Here is an 18,037-nt window from a genome sequence, read left to right as displayed (position 1 = left end):
TTTTCCTCCTGCTGCTGCTTCTCTCTCTCCAGTCCTCACTGCAGGGTGCAGGCCGCTGGGCTCAGCTCCTGGGAGCAGGGAGCTGGAGAAGGCAGGGCAGACCCCTTACCTTAAATAGGCTGGACAGAATCATTCAATATATACTGACTTTACCCCGTGTGTCCTGTGAGGGCGGGGGGAGGGGGAAGGCTTCGTGGAGGAGGTGGCCGGAGCTGGGCTGAAAAAGATGGGAAGGTTTACTGTGGTGGCTGGAGAAGGGAAGGCAACTCTGGGTCTGACCGGGGCTGCGTGGGGAGAATCCCCGGGCCACGGTGCTGGGTAAACGGTGCTCAGAGCGATTGGACCTGTCCCTCAGGGAGCTGCTTCCTGTGCCTGGTGGACGTGGTGCCGGTGAAGAACGAGGATGGGGTGGTCATCATGTTCATCCTCAACTTCGAGGTGGTGATGGGAACTGAGCTGGTGGGGTCCCCCCCGGCCAGGGACACCAACCACCGAGGGCCCCCCTCTGGCTGGCTGCCTCCAGGTAAGACCCTCGTGGTCACTGGCTTCCCCCCGACCAACTCCCCCTCCCCACCCCCTGCTCTGACCCCGGGCTGTTGCCTAGGAGCAGGGGCCAAGGCTGTGCCAGGGCTTGAGGAGAGAAACGATGGGGGTGCCCAGAAAAGGAGAACAAGGTGGGGACCATCACTGGGCTGTCAATGGATTGTCCCTGGGCCATCACTGGATCACTGGACTGTCCCCAGGTTGTCCCTGGGCTGTCCCTGGGCCATCATTAGGCTGACCCTAGGTTGTCACTAGGCCGGTGAAAACTCTGGAGTCATTTCCGCTGAAGCTGAGCGAGGGGAGGTGGGGTGCGTGTCAGTCGGAGAAACCATTTCCAGGATTTCAGTGTCCTTCAGAGGAGAATCCGGGTGGAAAGCTTGTGGGAGGAGAAGGGAAGGGCTGCCGCATGCACCCCCCCCCCCCCCACACATATACCCTCTACTCGCCTTCGGCTGGCGGGCTGGATCTGGGCCCTTCGGACACAGGTGCCGCCAGGAGGTTGCTTGGATCAGCCCCGCCAGTTACTCTCTTGCCCCACTCCCTCCCTGGCTGAGTTCCCTGCTGGCTCAGATCTCACTTGGGTGCCTCTCCTGGGAGGGGGAAAGCAGTGTGGCCTCCTGGAAAGAGCATGGACCTGGAAGTCAGAGGCCCTGGGTTCTTATCCCACCTCCGCCACTTGACTGCTGTGCGTGCTCTCGGGCAAGTTGCCTCACTTTTTGGTGCCTCGGTTTCCTGATCAATAAAATGAGGATTCAATTCCTGTTCTCTTTCCTATGTAGACTGTAAACTCCATGTGGGTCAGGGATCAAGACTGACCTGACTATCCTGTCATCTACCCCGGCACTTAGTACAGTACTTGGCACAGAGTAAGCACTTAATAATAATAATATTAATAATAATAACTGCGGTATTTGTTAATCACTTACAATGTGCCAAGCACTATTCTAAGCGTTGGGGTAGATACAAAGTAATAAAGGTGGACACTGTCCCTGTCCCCCATGGGGCTCACAATCCTAATCCCCATGTTACAGTTAAGGTAAATGAGGCACAGAGAAGTTGGTATTTGTTAAACGCTTACGATGTGCAGAGCACTGTTCTAAGCGCTGGGGAGACACAGGGGAATCAGGTCGTCCCACGTGGGGCTCACAGTCTTCATCCCCATTTTACAGATGAGGGAACTGAGGCCCAGAGAAGTTAAGTGACTCGCCCACAGTCACACAGCTGACAAGTGGCAGAGCTGGGATTCGAACTCATGACCTCTGACTCCAAAGCCCACGCTCTTTCCACTGAGCCACGCTGCTTCTCTAGTGAAGTGAAGTGACTCACCCAAGGTCACCCAGCAGACAAATGGCAGAGCCGGGATTAGGACCCACATCCTCTCGTTATTCCCTCTGAGTCTCCCGGGAGAGTTGGGGAGTCTCTGGGAGGCGGAGGCTCCCGGCCTGCCTCCCAGGGACGGAAAGGCGGGGGGCCTTGACTCTTTCTGTCCCCAGGCCGTGGCCGGACCTTCCGCCTGAAGCTGCCCGCCCTGCTGGCCCTGACGGCACGAGAACCGCCTCTCCGGGCCGGGGGCCCTGGGGTCCCGGGGGGTCCCGGGGCCGTGGTGGTGGACGTGGACCTGACCCCGGCGGCCCCCAGCAGCGAGTCACTGGCCCTGGACGAGGTGACATCCTCACTGGACAACCACGTGGCCGGGCTGGGGCGGGCACTGGTGGGCCCCGGCTCCCCGGGCAACGGGCCCCCCCTCACCCACTCCTCCCCCCGCGCCCAGCGCCTCCACGCCGACGCCTCTGGCTCCAGCTGCAGCCTGGCCCGGACCCGCTCGCGGGAGAGCTGTGCCAGCGTCCGCCGTGCCTCCTCCGCCGACGACATCGAAGCCATGAGGACCGGGACGTTGCCGCCCCCGCCCCGCCACGCCAGCACCGGTGAGGGGTGATGGGCCCGACGAGGGGGAGGCCGGAGCGGGACAGTGGGGAGGAGGACCGGGGAAGGATGAGGATGATGAGATGCAGCCCTCACCGCCTCACCTGTAGCTCTCGACCCAAGTGCCCCAAACCCCTACCCCCTTCTACCCACCTCCCCTGCGTCCTGCTGCCGCACACCTCCTGCTTCCCTCCTGCCCTTCGTCGGTGTGGATTTTCCTTATTTTCTCAGGAGATGGAAAATCCCATTAGCCACCTATTCAATCCTATTAACCATTCATCCAATCCCATTAACTGCCCATCCAATCTCATTACACCCCCCTTTCCCAGCCCATCTCCTCTCTCCCCACACCCTCAGACCGCACCTGCTGGTCCTTCCGCATCCTCATTCCCCAGACTCTACCTCCCTCCTGCCCCGCCCGCCTCCGGCCTTTCTGCGCCCCGCTCTTTCTCTGTCCCCCTCCCGCTGCTGGGCCCTGATCTTGCCTCCGCTGGGGCAGCTGGTCAACCCTCGAACCGGTCGCCCGCCTGACCCGGACTCTAGCCTCCGGACGGGAGCCCAGCCTTCCTGTGCCACTTTATCTCCCTTCCACAGTCCAGCCGTCTCTGTGGCTTCCGATGCCCCGATCCACCCAGGGATCTGGCCACCTCCTGGGCTGCCCGTCCCCCCACCCCCGCCCTCGAGCTGCCCCGGGCCTTCTGCCTCCCTGACGGCCCCCCCCCGGCCCTCCAGGGGCCATGCACCCCTTACGCAGCAGCCTTCTGAACTCCACGTCGGACTCAGACCTGGTTCGCTACCGCACCATCAGCAAGATTCCTCAGATCACGCTCAACTTCGTGGACCTCAAGGGTGACCCCTTCCTGGCTTCGCCCACCAGCGACCGCGAGATCATCGCGCCCAAGATCAAGGAGCGGACTCACAATGTTACCGAAAAAGTCACCCAGGTAGGTGCCACGCCAGCCCCTCCTCATCCTTTCCACGGGCTGCGGGGGGTCAGGCGCTGTGGGCCGGGGACATGGCAGAATGACAGGCATCCTGCTTGAGTGGGATCGGAGAGATGGGGCCAGCAGGAATCTGAGGAATTGGCCTGTCAGGAGGGATGTAGGGAGGGGCCCAGGTAAGACCGCCAACCCTCTCCTCCCCTGGCTCGGCCGGGGCGCGGGGGGAGCTGAGTAGGGAGCTGGACAGTGCAGGTGTCCCCTCTGGGCACAGGAGCAGCAGTGGAGGGGACAGTGTGGTCGGGCTGGCACTGGAACCCAGTGGGCACTGGGATGCAGTGGCAGTGGAGGAGAAGGGGGCATCTGTCAGAGTCCTCACCCAGCAGGTTGAGAGGGCACTAAAGGAGAAGGAAGTCGAGCTCAGACAGCGCTGTGGCCTGGAGCCATTGAGCTCTCCCAAATGCTCAGTACAGTTCCCTGCCCACAGGGCACGCTCAGTCGATCTATTGATTGATTGATCGGGGGTGGAAGAAGGTGAAGGGTGGGAAGGGGCAAAGATGGCCAAGTCAGGGGTGTGGGGTGAAGTGGCTGAGCGGGAAGAGGCAGGTAAGATCCGGGCGGGAAATTTGGGATGGGGTCAGAGGTCCAGGGGAGAGAGGAGGCTGAGCAGGTTGGACTCCCCTCCTCCCTCCTGGTGGCTGCTTGGCCTGGGAGAGAGGAAATCTCGAGGAGGGAGAGGAGAAGAGAGACCAGGATGGAAGACTTGATCCCTAGAACAGCGGAGGCGTCAAGAGCGAAGCTAATGAGGGAACGGGGGAGGGAGAAGTCAGGGACATTGGGAGGGTGTGGAAATTTGGGGGGCTAATTTCTGGGTCCAGATCCCTGGCCCGGCAACGCCAAACCCTGGGGGCTTCTCTCTGCCTCAGCCCCCACCCTAGGCCCAGACGGATACACCTCCTCAGCGGGAGACAGGGGCTGTGCCCTCTGAGGAGGGCAGGACCGGGAGCTGGAAGGAGGACCAGCTCTGGTTTGGGGGAAGAGAGACAGGGGGCCTTCCCGCCTCTGCCAGCCAACGTCCCCCGCACCACTGTCTGGGCGAGTGGCTACCTGCCTTCTAGACGGAGCATATTGCTCCGTCATATAGACGGAGAACCAGAGCCTGGAGCCAGAGCTCGGAACCGGAACCTGGAGCCAGCTAATCCAGATCGGCCTCCACCCGTCTCCACTCTTGTGCCTCTGTCTTCTTCCTGGTCAGTCAATCAATGGTATTTACTGAGCGTTTACCGTGTGCAGAGCACTGTGCTAAGTGCTTGGGAGAGTACAGGACAACTGAGTTGGTAGAGATGTTCTCTGCCCACAATGAGCTTACATGGCAACAGCCTCCTCCTCCTCCTTCTCCTCCAGTTTTGGTAGCCTTCCCTGACACTTTTCTCACTGATGAGTGCGTCACTGATGGCGTGTGTGTGTGTCCCTTTGTGTGTATGTCTTTCTGACCCCTGGTGAATGTGTATATACTTGTGTGTCCTTGGGAGTGTGTGTGTCACTGCTGGGGAAATGGCTGTGAGTATGCCAGGGTATGTGTGTTTGTGTGTGTGTATGAGAGAGACAGAGAGAGAGAGAGAAACCCTTTGGGCATATGTATTAATGATCTTTTGTGACTGTGTGTGCTTGGGTCCCCGTTGCAATGTGTGCTGACACAGCTGGGGAAATGGCTGTGAGAATGTCACTCTGTGTGAGAGTGTGTGTGTGTGTGTGGGGGTGTGGGTGTGAGAGAGAGAGAGAGAGAGAGAGACCTTTGGGCCTATACATTACTGATCTCTTGTGACTCTCTGTGTGCGTGTCCTTGGGTCCCTGTAGTAGTTTGTGGTGTCACAGCTGGGGAGATGGCTTTGAGTCTGTCACCGTGTGTATGCGTGTGTGCCTGTGATGCTTTGAATAGATGGGTTAGTGGCCACGGCGCATGTGTTTCCCTTTGGACTTATTTATTAGTGGCCTTGTGTGAGACCCTGTGGGTGTGAGTTAGTGTGTGAGATCCTTTGGGTATACCGGTTAGTGGCTCGTGTGTAAGTGCTTGTGTCTCTGTAGGTGAGTGCGCCCTGCGTGTCTCTCCATCTCTCTGGGCCTTCATCTCTCCGTCTCTGCGTTGGGCCTGGACCGCTGGTCGGCCGGGGGGAAGCCGGGGGGGGGGGGGGAACCCATTAATCTGCGGTGACGGGCCAGGCAGGAGGAAGGGGAGGGAGCTGCAGGAGGTTCTGCAGTGAGCGGCTGAGCAGGAGCTTGGGGCCGGCGGAGTGCACGGAGGGGGTGGCCGGCCGGGCACCCGGGGGCGGGAGGGGGCGGGCACCGGGTGGGGGAGGCAGGGAGAAGGAGGAAGGGAGGGAGGGAAGGAGGGGCCGCAGAGGAGCCTCCATCTGCCGCTGACGGGCGGGCAGCGGGCGGAGTGCAGAGAGCCCTGGCAGCCGAGGCAGCCCCGGCCAGGCTGGCACTTTACGGGGGTTGGGGCCCGGCGGGCCCGGGGGGCATGAGCGGAGGTGGGCACGTCCGCTGCCTCGGGGCCCCAGCTTGGGGGGCTAAGGTCGGAGCCCCCCTGGCCAAGTGCCAAGGGGAACCACCAAGCCGGCACGTTGCCCCCCCAGTGCCCGGCCCTCGTCGTGCCCTCGGCCCTGCCCACCAGCACCCGGCCCCAAGGCTCCCTGGGGGCTGGAGGGGAGCGGGCCAGGGGCTGGGGGCTGGGGCCCGGGGGGAGGTGAGGCTGCCATGTCCTTGGTGGGGGTCGAGGCCGGGGCTCTGCTGCCCGGGCGCAGGAAGGCCCGGGTACAGCGTGCTGTGCGCATCTCCAGCCTCGTGGCACAGGAGGTAGGTGGCTCGCCCCCTCCCCCCGGCTCCCTTCTCCCCCCCGCTGACTCCCCTCTCTACAGGCCTGGGGACCAGGAGCGGCAGGGCCCGGAGGTGGCACGGAGGGGGCCTGGAACAGGGGGACCAGCGTGGAGCCGACCAGGGGGAGGGGAATCGTGGCAGGACTCGGGGGCAGAATGGCATTTGGCAGAGGGGGTGGTCCGACCTCCCCTGGCTCCCCTTCCTTTGGTCCTGCTTTTTCCTCGGCCTAGCGGGCTGGAGGGTGGGAGCTGGTTCTTGGGGATCCCCCCACGCTAGCCAGCTCAAACCCAAGTCCTGGGGGCTCCTGGTGTCCAATACCTCCTGCCGAGTCCCCCTGGACTCTCCGTCTGTCTGTCTGTCCACCTGCCGGCCGGTCTGCCATCTCCCTGCCCTTTACCATCCCCCTCTGGAGATTCTGGTTCCGGCTCAGGGTCCCCCTGGCCCTGAGACAGAAACTCCCCGAGCTAGACAGGGCGAGACCGAGACACAACAGAGAGAGAGAGAGCTGGAAGACCTACAGAAAGTCCTTGGGGAGAGGGCACGGGGAGGCAGCAGCCCAGGGAGGCCCACACAGAGGTAGAGATTCGATGCCAGCAGAGCTGCCCTAGATCTCCGCAGGGCTCGAGAGCTGGGGCCTGGGACTACTGAGGCCCGGGGCTGCTGGAGCTAGAAGTCGGGGTAGCGATGGGGGGAGAGAGAGGGGAGAGAGGAGGAGGGAGACCCAGGCCCGGACTCAGTGGGCCTGAATCACGGGGGTCCTCTGGGGTGTGCAATCATCCATGGAGATCTGGAAGGCTCAGAGGGAAGCCGGCCGGGAATTCAATCAATCAATCAATCAGTGGTATTTACCGAGCGCTTACCGTGTGCAGAGCACTTTGCTGAGTGCGTGGGAGGAAACAATATGACAGAGTTGATAGGCACGTTCCGGAATCCTGGGAGATCTGCCAGTTTGGAGTTGGGCCCAAGGGGAAGCTGTCAAGGGTCTCTCCCCGGCCCAAAAGCAGGATCTCTGGGAATCTTGGAGAGGTTGGGTATGGGGAGAGATGGGTTGAAGAGAGGTGAGGGACAGAGGGTTGAGTGGGGGAGGATGTTAAAGGGGCCAGGTTCCTTGAGTCGGTGGGTCCTTTCCATCGTCACTTTCCGTAGGCCCTGCCCCAACCTCTAATCCGTGGATAGGTCAGGTAAGAAGACAGACCGAATCTGCCCATTCAGCTGGGAAAGGAGCAGGTGGCAGGGTTGTCCCGCAGGCTGGGCGCTGGGCTGCCAGCTCCTGGGCTACCGCCAGCCTCTCCGGCTGTTCTGCCTCCGTTCCGGGGCTTTCCTGAGAAGCAGCATCGCCTAGTGGGTAGAGCACAGGCCTGGGGGTCAGAAGGTCATGGGTTCTAAACCTGACTCTACCACTGTATGCTGTATGACCTTGGGCGAGTCACTTCACTTCCTCTGTGCCTTAGTTACCTCATCTGCAAAATGGGGATTAGGACTGTGAGCCCGGGGTGAGACAGGGACCGTGTTCATTCATTCAGTAGTATTCAACCCAATTTGCTCTCGGCCGGTCCGGGTATCCTGGAACGGAAACAGGAAGTTCATAATAATAATAATTTTTATCGTACTTGTTAAGCACTTAATATGTGCCAAGTACTGTTCTAAGCACTGAAGTAGATACAAGTTAATCAGATTGGGCACAGCCCCTGTCCCACATGGGTCTCACCCTCTTAAATCCCCATTTTACAGATGAGGGAACCGAGTCCTAGAGAAGTGAAGCGACTTAGTACATTGCCTGGTACATAGTAAGAGCTTAGTGAACACCATAATTTTTATTTCCCGGGCGGCGGCCTGGCCGGTCCATGGCTGGTGCGACGAGCTTGGGCCTGGGAGTAAAAAGTGCCGAGCAGCAGTGTGGCCTAGTGGTTACAGCAGGGGCCGGGGAGTCAGAAGGACCTGTGTTCTAATCCCTGCTCTGCCACTCGACTGCTGCGTGACCTTGGGCAAGTCGTTTCACTTAATCTGTGCCTCAGTTATCTCATCTGTAAAATGGGGATTAAGACTGTGAACTCAACATGGGACAGGCACTGTGTCCAGCCTGATTAGCTTGAATCTACCCCAGTACTTAATAGGGTGCCTGACACATAGTGCTTAACAAAAATCATATAACAAAAAGGAGGCATTCTTCCAATTCCTTCACTGTCTGGCTGTGCCACCGGAGGCAAGTTGCTTAGCCTCTCAGGGCCTCGGTTTCTGCATCTGCAAAATGGGAAGAGCAATCCCTGCACCCCCATCTCACGGAGATGTTGTGAGGATAAAATGACATTACTGAGGTGAAAGCACTTTGGAAAAGAAAATCCAGGGAGGGTCAGTCAGTGCAGCAGCTGGATGGCCTCTCCAGGCCCACGCAGTTTGAACGGACCCTCACCCCAAGGCTGTTTAGGGTTTGGACACAGCTCTGGGAGTTGTCAGCAGGCCCGGGAGGCTCCTACTTGGAGGGTCTGAGCTGGTCCAGCCCAAGTTTGGCTCTCAGACCCTCTAGGGTGACTTCAAAACTGACCATCTTCTCTGGGAGAACTTTTTGGGAGGGATCCATTCTGAAACCAGACTCCCAGGATGCCTAGGGACCCCCTCTCCACCTCACCCTGAGGCTGACCTGCACTAGCCCCGGCTAGGTGGGAGGCCTGCCCTGGGTGCTGGTGTCTCCCAGGAAGCTTTGGTGTAGTCCCGGCAGCCCAATTTCCTGCCCCACCTCCTCCCTGCCAGCTGTCTTGGGCTAGGCTGGACCTGCAGGCTCCCAGGAGCAAGGGTTAGGAGGAGGGAGAAGAGCCAGGGAGGGCAGGAGTGCCAGGTGGGGTGGAGGTTTCCACAGGAAATGGCAAGCCGGGGCAGGCTGTAAGGGGGCATTTAATCTCTGTGCAATACTGTGGTTGGTCCACATTGGTGCTGATGAAAGGGAGGGCCCTGGGGGCAGAAGGAGAGGGGCAGAGGGTCCTGGGGGCAGAAGGAGAGGGAAAGAGGACCTCGGGAGCAGGAAGAGAGGGGCAGAGAGCTCTGGGAGAAGGAAGAGATGGGGTGAGAGTCCTGGGAGCGGGAGGAGGGGCCAGGGGATTCTTGGAGCAGGAGGAGGGGGGCAGAAGGATCTGGGGCAGGAACAGAGGGGCAGAGGGAGCCCTGAAATAGGAGGAGTTGGGCAGAGGGCCTGGGGGGCAGAAGAAGAGGGGTAGAGAGCCCTGGATCAGGGGAAGATGGGCAGAGGACTCTGGGAGCAGGAGAGGGGTGGAGAACTCTGGGAGAAGGAGGAGATGGGGAGATAGTCCTGGGGGCAGGAGGAAAGGCGCAGAGAGCTCTAGGGGAAGGAGGAGAGGGGCAGAGAGTCCTGAGGGCAGAGGGTTCTTGGGGGCAGGAAGACCGGGGACACAGTGACAGGTCGCAGCTGAACTGCAGAGCGCCCTGGGCTGGGAGTCGTTACCTGGCAGGAAGCTGGAAATGGAGAAGGGACGGGTTCAGATGCTATTTCGGTCCAGGGAGGGGGAGGGGAAGCGGTGGGAAAGGAGGAGATCTAGTTCTGACCTAATACATCGGGTTTGGGTCTGAATCGTTCCTTTTGGGGGATTTCTCCTTGGGGTCCTGGCCGGTGGGCAGGCAGACCACTCTGACCCTGAGACCTCCGAGAGGCGGGGTGATTCTGTGCGATCCTGGGCAGGTGGTCCCAGACTGAACAGGTCTTGGACCTCTGGGGGACCACTCCTCGACTGGTTCCGGGTCCCGGGACCTTCGGGGGAGGGGGGGTCCCCATGCTGGTTGGTTCTAACCAGACCCAAATTCCTTGACCGGATCAGCTCAGCTCCTGAATCAAGGACTGACTGACCCCCTGTGTCTGACTCCCTGAGACCCCCTGGGACTCCTGCCTGCAGACCCAGCAGGAGATCTGCAACAGCGGCAGCTTAGTCAATCGTATTTACTGAGCACTTACTATGTGCAGAGCACTGTACTAAGCACTTGGGAGACTACAGTGTAACAATGAACGGACATAGTCCCTGTCCACAGTGAGTTTACAATCTAGAGGGGGAGAGACAGACATTAATATAAAGAAATAAATGACAGATATGGACATAAGTGCTATGGGTCCGGGGTCGGGGGGAGGATGAATAAAGGGAGTAAGCCAGGTGATGCAGAAGGTTTCGGCATGGAGGTTTTCCTACCAACTGGGCATTCCCCTCCACTTCTTTGAGGCTAAGTGGGAGGTCAGGGTGAGGGAGCACCCATGTCTAAGTCCCAACAGACTTGGGGGGGGCAGGTGGAATGTGGGTGGGAGGTAGAGGTCTATAAAGGTGGTCCTTCTTGGGGCCCCTCCCTCACCAAGCGCGGAGGTCTGGGTTCCACATTCTGAGAAGCGGCACGGCCTAGAGGAAAGGGCCTGGGCGTTAGAGGACCTGGGTTCTAATCCCAGCTCTGTCACTTCCCTGATGTGAAAGTATGGGCAATTCACTTAACTTCTCTGTGCCTCAGTTACCTCATATGTAAAATGAGGATTACGACTGTGAGCTCCATGTGGAACAGGGACTGTGTCCAACCTGATTAGCTTGCCTCTACCCCAGCGATAAGAACAGTGTTTGACACGTTGTTTTCTTACGTTGTCGAGTCATCTCCGTCCCATAGCGACGCCAGGGATACGCCTCTCCCGGAATGCCCCACTTCCATCTGCAATCGTTCTGGCAGTGTATAGGAAGCGCTTAACAAATACCAACATTATTATTATAAAATGGGGATAAAATATCTGTTTTTCCTCCCTCTTAGTCTGCGAGGTCCATATGGTACAGTAACTATGTCTGATCTGATTGCCCAGTGTTTTGCTCAGTGCTTGCCACATAGATTATGTTAATAGCTCCTACCAGCACTTTTGCACAGTGCTTGCCATAAAGTAAGGGCAATATAAATGCTATTGTTATAATCATTATAATTATTTTGATTCTTGGGGTCTGAACTCAGGGAAGGTTGGGCTCTGGAATCTGGGGTTCTGGGCCTCAAGCTCTCTGCTCCAGCTGTTTCTTTTAAGGCGCTTGGAATGTTAAAAGCCAAACAGCCAGACAGGGAACTCGGGAAGCTTGGAAAGGGGTAGAGGGAGGAGGTGAGGAGATGGGAGCAGGTTTTCGGGGTGGCCAGGATCTCCGGGGAGCAGCTGGGCCGCTCCCAGCAGAGGGGGGGTCGTGGAAGCTCGCTCTTTCTAGTGAGGCTGAGTTGGAAGCCGCAGCCTCTCTCCTGCCTCTGGTCCGCAACCGGCCGCCGGACCCTGGGGGCAACAGCGACAGCTGCCCAAGCTTTGCATCTTGGCTCTGCGGCTCCAACCCTTCTATGTCCCTCAGGGAGGCCGGATGGGCAGCTGCAATGGAGGTGGGGGTGGCTAGCTGAGCTGGAGGAGGGAGGTAGAGGCCCGGGAGTCTGAGGGATGTGAAGATCAACAAACAGTCAATCATCTGCCACTTGTCTTCTGTGTGACTTTGGGCAAGTGACTTGACCTTTTTGGGCCTCAGTTATCATCTATCAAATGGGGATCCAGACTGTGAGCCCTATGTGGAATACGGACTGTGCCAGACCCAATTTGCTTGTATCCACCCCAGCGCTTAGTACAGCGCCTAGCACATCATAAGCACCCAGCAGATACAACAATTATTATTTTGCTATGTGACCTTGGGCCAGTCACTTCACTTTTCTGGACCTCAGCTACCTCACCTATAAATGGGAATGAAGACTGAGAGGCCCCATGTGGGACATGGACCGTGTCCCATCTGATTAGCTTGTATTCATTCGTTCAGTTGTATTTACTGAGCACTTACTGTGTGCAGAGCACTGTACTAAGCGCTTGGAAGTACAGTTCGGCTACAAATAGAGACAATCCCTGCCCAGACCCCAGCACTTAGTATACTGCCTGACACATAATAAGCACTTAATACCATAAAAAAGTACCACTGACTGACTGATGGATACCCCTAGAGAACAGGCACTCAGTAAGTACCACTTATTGATTGATGGGTGGGTGTCCGCCTGTCCCCTCGCTCAGGTCCTGTCCCTGGGGGCTGACGTCCTGCCCGAGTACAAGCTGCAAGCCCCCCGCATCCACCGCTGGACCATCCTGCACTACAGTCCCTTCAAGGCCGTGTGGGATTGGCTCATCCTGCTGCTCGTCATCTACACGGCCGTCTTCACGCCCTACTCGGCTGCCTTCCTGCTGAAAGAGAGCGAGGAGGGGGTGTCCCCGCCCCCCGACTGCGGCTACGCCTGCCAGCCCCTGACCGTGGTGGACCTGATCGTGGACATCATGTTCATCGTGGACATCCTCATCAACTTCCGCACCACCTACGTCAACGCCAACGAGGAGGTGGTCAGCCACCCCGGCCGCATCGCCGTCCACTACTTCAAGGGCTGGTTCCTCATCGACATGGTGGCCGCCATCCCCTTCGACCTGCTCATCTTTGGCTCCGGCTCTGAGGAGGTGAGGGAGGGGGCGGGGAGGGGAAGGAGGAGGAGCTGAGGGAGAGGGATGGGAGGGGGAGAGAGAGAAGAGAAAAGGGGTGAGTGGATGAGGAGGGGCTTGGGAAAGAGGGGCAGGGTGGACAAGACCGGAAGCGATGACCACTGAGCAGAGAAGGTTCCCAGATCTGGGCTCTGATTGTGCTCCCCCCTCCACAAACAAAACTAACCGGCCTCCCTCCGGCCCGCTTCCCATCTCTGGTCTCCCCCCGGCCTGGCAGTTGATCGGGCTGCTGAAGACGGCACGGCTCCTGCGGCTGGTGCGAGTGGCCCGGAAGCTGGACCGCTACTCCGAGTACGGGGCGGCCGTGCTCTTCCTGCTCATGTGCACGTTCGCGCTGATCGCCCACTGGCTGGCCTGCATCTGGTACGCCATCGGCAACATGGAACAGCCGCTCATGGACTCGCGCATCGGCTGGCTGCACAACCTGGGCGAGCAGATCGGCAAGCCCTACAACGGCACCAGCGCCGGCCCGTCCATCAAGGACAAGTACGTCACCGCCCTCTACTTCACCTTCAGCAGCCTGACCAGCGTCGGCTTCGGCAACGTGTCCCCCAACACCAACTCCGAGAAGATCTTCTCCATCTGCGTCATGCTCATCGGCTGTGAGTGCCCGCGGAGCGGTCGCCGTCCCTCCCCGCCCCACGGCCGATTGATCGGTGGTATTTATTGAGCGCTTCCTGGGTGCAGAGCGCCGGACTGAGCGCTCCAGACCGTAAGCTCGTTGTGGGCTGGGAATGTGTCTCTTTATTGGTAGATTGTACTCTCCCAAGAGTTTAGTACAGTGCTCTGCATACAGTAAGCACTCAGTGAATACGATTGAATGAATAAGAGTCCAATACAACAGAGTTGGTAGACACATCCCCTGCCCTCGAGGAATTGACAGTCTAGAGGGGGAGGGAAATATCGATCGATGGATCAATGGCATTTATTAAGCGCTTACTATGTCTGGAGCACTGTCCTAAGTGCTTGGGAGAGTACAATACAATAGAATTAGCAGACACATTCCCAGCCCCAAACCAGCTTACAGTCTAGACGGGGAGAGGTGCGCTGTCTCCATGGATCGATCCATGGTATTTATTAAGCACTGACTGGGTGCGGAGCACTGTATCAATCAATCAGTAGTACTTATTGAGTGCTTCCTGGGTGCAGAGCACCAGACTAAGAGTGAATAAAGCTCATCCTTCACTCACCCCTCCCTCAGCCCCACAGCATTGACGTCGTAGCCATCATTTATAACTTCTATTAATGTCTGCTCACCCCTCTAGACCTTAAGCTTGTGGGCGGGGAACATGTCTATCGACTCGGTAAAATCGCAGTTTCCCAAGCGCTTAGGACAGTGCTCTGTGCAGAGGAAGTGCTCCACAGATTGGAATGACTGGAAGGTACAATAGAACAGAGTTGGTAGATGCGTTCCCTGCCCACGAGGAACTTCCAGGCTAGAGGGGGAGATGGAGGCGATGGAGCCAGTTGTCGTGGGGAGTCGGGAATGGAGGCTGGGAGGACTGGCTCCATTCCGGTGGGAGTCACCCCCCCCAAACCCCGCCGCCTGCCTTTCCCTCCCCGTCCTCACAGCCCTGATGTACGCCAGCATCTTCGGGAACGTGTCGGCCATCATCCAGCGCCTGTACTCCGGCACGGCCCGCTACCACACCCAGATGCTGCGGGTGCGGGAGTTCATCCGCTTCCACCAGATCCCCAACCCCCTGAGGCAGCGCCTCGAGGAGTACTTCCAGCACGCCTGGTCCTACACCAACGGCATCGACATGAACGCCGTGAGGAGGGGGCGGCCGCGAGGGTGGGCCCGGAAGGTCCCTATGGGAGGGGGGAGTGGGGAAGGAGCACGGGCCTGGGAGTCAGAAGAACCTGGGTTCTAATCCCAGCTCTGTCGCGTGCCTGCTGTGTGACCCGGGGCAAGTCGCTTACCTTCTCTGTGCCTCAGTTACCTCATTTGTAAAATGAGGATGAAGACTGTGAGTCCCATGTGGAGCATGGACTCTATCTGACCTGATTAGCTTGTATCTACCCAGTGCTTAGAACGGTGCCAGGTGCCAGGATGGGGCACTGACAGAGGAACACGGGATGGAGGCCTGGGGGCAGAGGGCATCAGGGAGGTCAAAGGTCAGGGTGGGAGAGGCCCAGTGCCGAGCCCAGACCGTCCTCCCACCCCCAGGTCCTGAAGGGGTTCCCCGAGTGCCTGCAGGCTGACATCTGCCTGCACCTCAACCGCTCGCTGCTGCAGCACTGCAAACCCTTCCGCGGGGCCACCAAGGGCTGCCTGCGGGCGCTGGCCATGAAGTTCAAGACCACCCACGCGCCCCCCGGGGACACCCTGGTGCACGCCGGGGACCTGCTCACCGCCCTCTACTTCATCTCCCGCGGTTCCATCGAGATCCTGCGCGGGGATGTGGTGGTCGCCATACTGGGTACGGGGTCTGGGGGCACTGCGGCCTCACCGCACGGGGTTGAGGGAGGACCGGGTTGGTCAGTCGATCGTATTTACTGAGCGCTTACTGTGTGCAGAGCATGGTGGATGCAGCGTAGCCTAATGGATACAAGACGGGACTGGGACTCAGGAAGTCCTGGGTTCTAGTCTAAAATCCTCCATTTGTCTGCTATGTGATCTTGGGCCAGTCAGTTCCCTTCTCTGTTCCTCAGTTACCACATCTGTAAAATGGGGATTCAGACTGTGTGCCCCATGTGGGACAGGGACTGTGTCCAACCTGATTTGCTCGTGTCCACCGCAGCGCTTAGTACAGTGCCTGGCATATAGTAAGCACTTAAATACCACAGTTATTATTATTACTAATGGCCTGGGAGAGTACATTACAAAACAGACACATTCCCTTCCCACGACGAGCTTAAATAAGGCTACCTCTCAGGAGCAGCTCCTACGACAGGGGCATGGCCAGACAGAAGGAGGGCACAGAGGGGTTGCCCGATGGGTATTTGGGAGCCGGGGATGCGGGAATCAGAACTGATCCCCGCTTAGTGCTTGGCACATAGTAAGCGCTTAACAAATACCATCATTATTATTCCCGCTCTCACCCGAGCTGGTCGTTTAGACTGTGAGCCCGTCATTGGGCAGGGATTGTCTATCTGTTGCCGAATTGTACGTCCCAAGCGCTTAGTACCGTGTTCTGCACATAGTAAGCGCTCAATAAATACCAATGAATGAAAGGACCCGGACGGGCCAACGGGGACGGGCCGCTGCTGCCCCCTGGCGGCCCCCCGGGCAATGGCTAGCGCAGCCTGGGCTTCCCGGGCCTAGAACCGGGTATAATAATAATGATGGCACTTGTTAAGCGCTTACTATGTGCTAAGCACTGTTCATTATTATTATATCACCATTATTCATTCATTCAATAGTATTTATTGAGCGCTTACTATGTGCAGAGCACTGTACTAAGCGCTTGGAATGCACAATTCGGCAACAGATAGACAAACCCTGCCCAATGACGGGCTCACAGTATTACTACTCCTACTACATAGTTAAACACTTACTGCGTGTCAAGAACTGCTCTAAGCGCTGGGGAGGATACAAGTTAAATCAGGTCGGCCCCAGTTCCTGTCCCACGTGGGGCTTCCAGTGTAAGGGAGAGGAAGAACAGGTTTTGAATCCCCATTATACAGTTGAGGAGACTGAGGCACAGAGAAGGGAAGTGATTTGGCCGAGGTCACACAGCAGACAGGTGACCGTGCCGGGATTAAAATGCAGGTCCTTCTCTCAGGCCCGGGCCCTATCCATTGGACTTCACAGTTTTCCAGCCAGCGTGGAGGAAAAATCATGGGAAGGAAAGATGGGGAGGGAGGGGGCGAAATCATGGGAAGGAAAGATGGGGAGGGAGGGGGAGAAGCCATGGGAAGGAGAAATGGGAGGGAGAGGGAGATGCCATGGGAAAGAAGGATGGGGGAGGGGTGGGAGAGTCCTCAGGTTTCCCGCTGACCTGAGCCGTTTCCCCTCCCGCCACCTCCCGACCCCCAGGGAAGAACGACATCTTTGGGGAGCCCCTGAACCTGTACGCGCGGCCGGGCAAGTCCAACGGGGACGTGAGGGCGCTGACCTACTGTGACCTGCACAAGATCCAGCGCGACGACCTGCTGGAGGTGCTGGACATGTATCCGGAGTTCTCCGACCACTTCTGGTCCAGCCTGGAGATCACCTTCAACCTGCGCGATGTGAGTCTTCGCCCCCGGCCCGCACGGGGGTCCCCTCCCTCTCCCCAGCTCCCCCCATCTCTCAGTCTGCACCCCTGCCCCGAAGAGGTTCTGGGGCTCGGGGCGGGGGTCCGCCCAAGGATGCGGGAGAAGGGGCGGGGGAGGGGGCGGACAAGGGGGCGCGGGCCTGGGAGCCAAAAAGTCACGGTTTCTAATACCGGCTCCACCACATGTCTGCTGGGTGACCTCGGGCAAGTCCCTTCACTTCTCTGGGCCTCAGTCACCTCATGTGGAAAATGGGGAATTGAGAATGCGATCCCCACACGTGACAGGGACTGTATCCAACCCCCTTTGCGTTTATCTACCCCAGCGCTTAGTACATTGCCTGGCACATAGTAAACGCTTAACAAATACCATTATCATCAAGGTGGGGGGCGGGCGAGGGGGTGGGCCCTGATGGGGGTCTCCGTGTTCCAGACCAACATGATCCCCGGCTCCCCCAGCAGCGCCGAGCTGGACAGCGGCTTCAACCGTCTGCGTAGGCGCAAACTGTCCTTCCGCCGCCGCACGGACAGGGGTGAGCGGGGTCCGGTCAGGGAGCTGGACCCTGGGAGGGCGGGAGGGCCTGCTGCTAAGGTGGACCAGTAAGCTCGCTGTGGGCAGGGAACCTGCCTATCAATTCTGTTGTACTCTACTCTCCCGACTGAGCTCGGCTCAATGCTCTGCATACAGTAAGCGCCCAGTCAATCAGTGGTATTTATTGAGCGCTTACTATGCGCTGAGCACAATACCCCTGGTCTGGAACACCCTCCCTCCTCATGTCCGATAATGACTCTCCCCCTCTTCAAAGCCTTATTGCTCTCCCCCAAGAGGCTTTCCCTGACTAAGCCCTTCTTTCCTCCTCTCCCACTTCATTCTGCATCTCCCTGACTTGCTCCCTTTATTCATCCCCCCTCCCAGCCCCACAGCACATATCTGTAATTTATTTATATTAACGTCTGTCTCCCCCTCTAGACCGTAAGCTCGTTGGGGGCAGGGAAAGTTTCTGTTTTATTATTATATTGCGCTTTCCCAAGCGCTCTGC

At 58.3% G+C, this 18,037-nt stretch overlaps 1 protein-coding gene across 3 annotated transcripts in view; it reads left to right on the top strand.

Annotated features, from left to right (window-relative positions):
• Positions 1-18,037, top strand: part of KCNH2 (potassium voltage-gated channel subfamily H member 2) — a 38,199-nt gene that overhangs the window by 17,547 nt on the left and 2,615 nt on the right. The window contains exons 3-12 of one of the 3 annotated variants that reach the window (XM_029077788.2): positions 356-523; positions 2,037-2,206; positions 2,315-2,468; positions 3,199-3,410; positions 12,325-12,756; positions 13,016-13,400; positions 14,371-14,570; positions 14,969-15,221; positions 16,781-16,974; positions 17,431-17,530. In XM_029077788.2, coding sequence (XP_028933621.1) covers positions 356-523; positions 2,037-2,206; positions 2,315-2,468; positions 3,199-3,410; positions 12,325-12,756; positions 13,016-13,400; positions 14,371-14,570; positions 14,969-15,221; positions 16,781-16,974; positions 17,431-17,530 — 2,268 coding nt within the window. Of the gene's footprint in view, positions 1-355; positions 524-2,036; positions 2,469-3,198; positions 3,411-5,905; positions 6,261-12,324; positions 12,757-13,015; positions 13,401-14,370; positions 14,571-14,968; positions 15,222-16,780; positions 16,975-17,430; positions 17,531-18,037 lie in introns of those variants that run through there. The other 2 variants (XM_029077787.2, XM_039913986.1) reach the window with 2 other exon arrangements.

This window comes from Ornithorhynchus anatinus, chromosome 13 (assembly GCF_004115215.2).
Source record: "Ornithorhynchus anatinus isolate Pmale09 chromosome 13, mOrnAna1.pri.v4, whole genome shotgun sequence".
Taxonomy (NCBI): Eukaryota; Metazoa; Chordata; class Mammalia; order Monotremata; family Ornithorhynchidae; genus Ornithorhynchus; species Ornithorhynchus anatinus.
The sequence above is the reverse complement of the archived record's forward strand: the minus strand, read 5'-3'. Positions and strand labels throughout refer to the sequence as shown.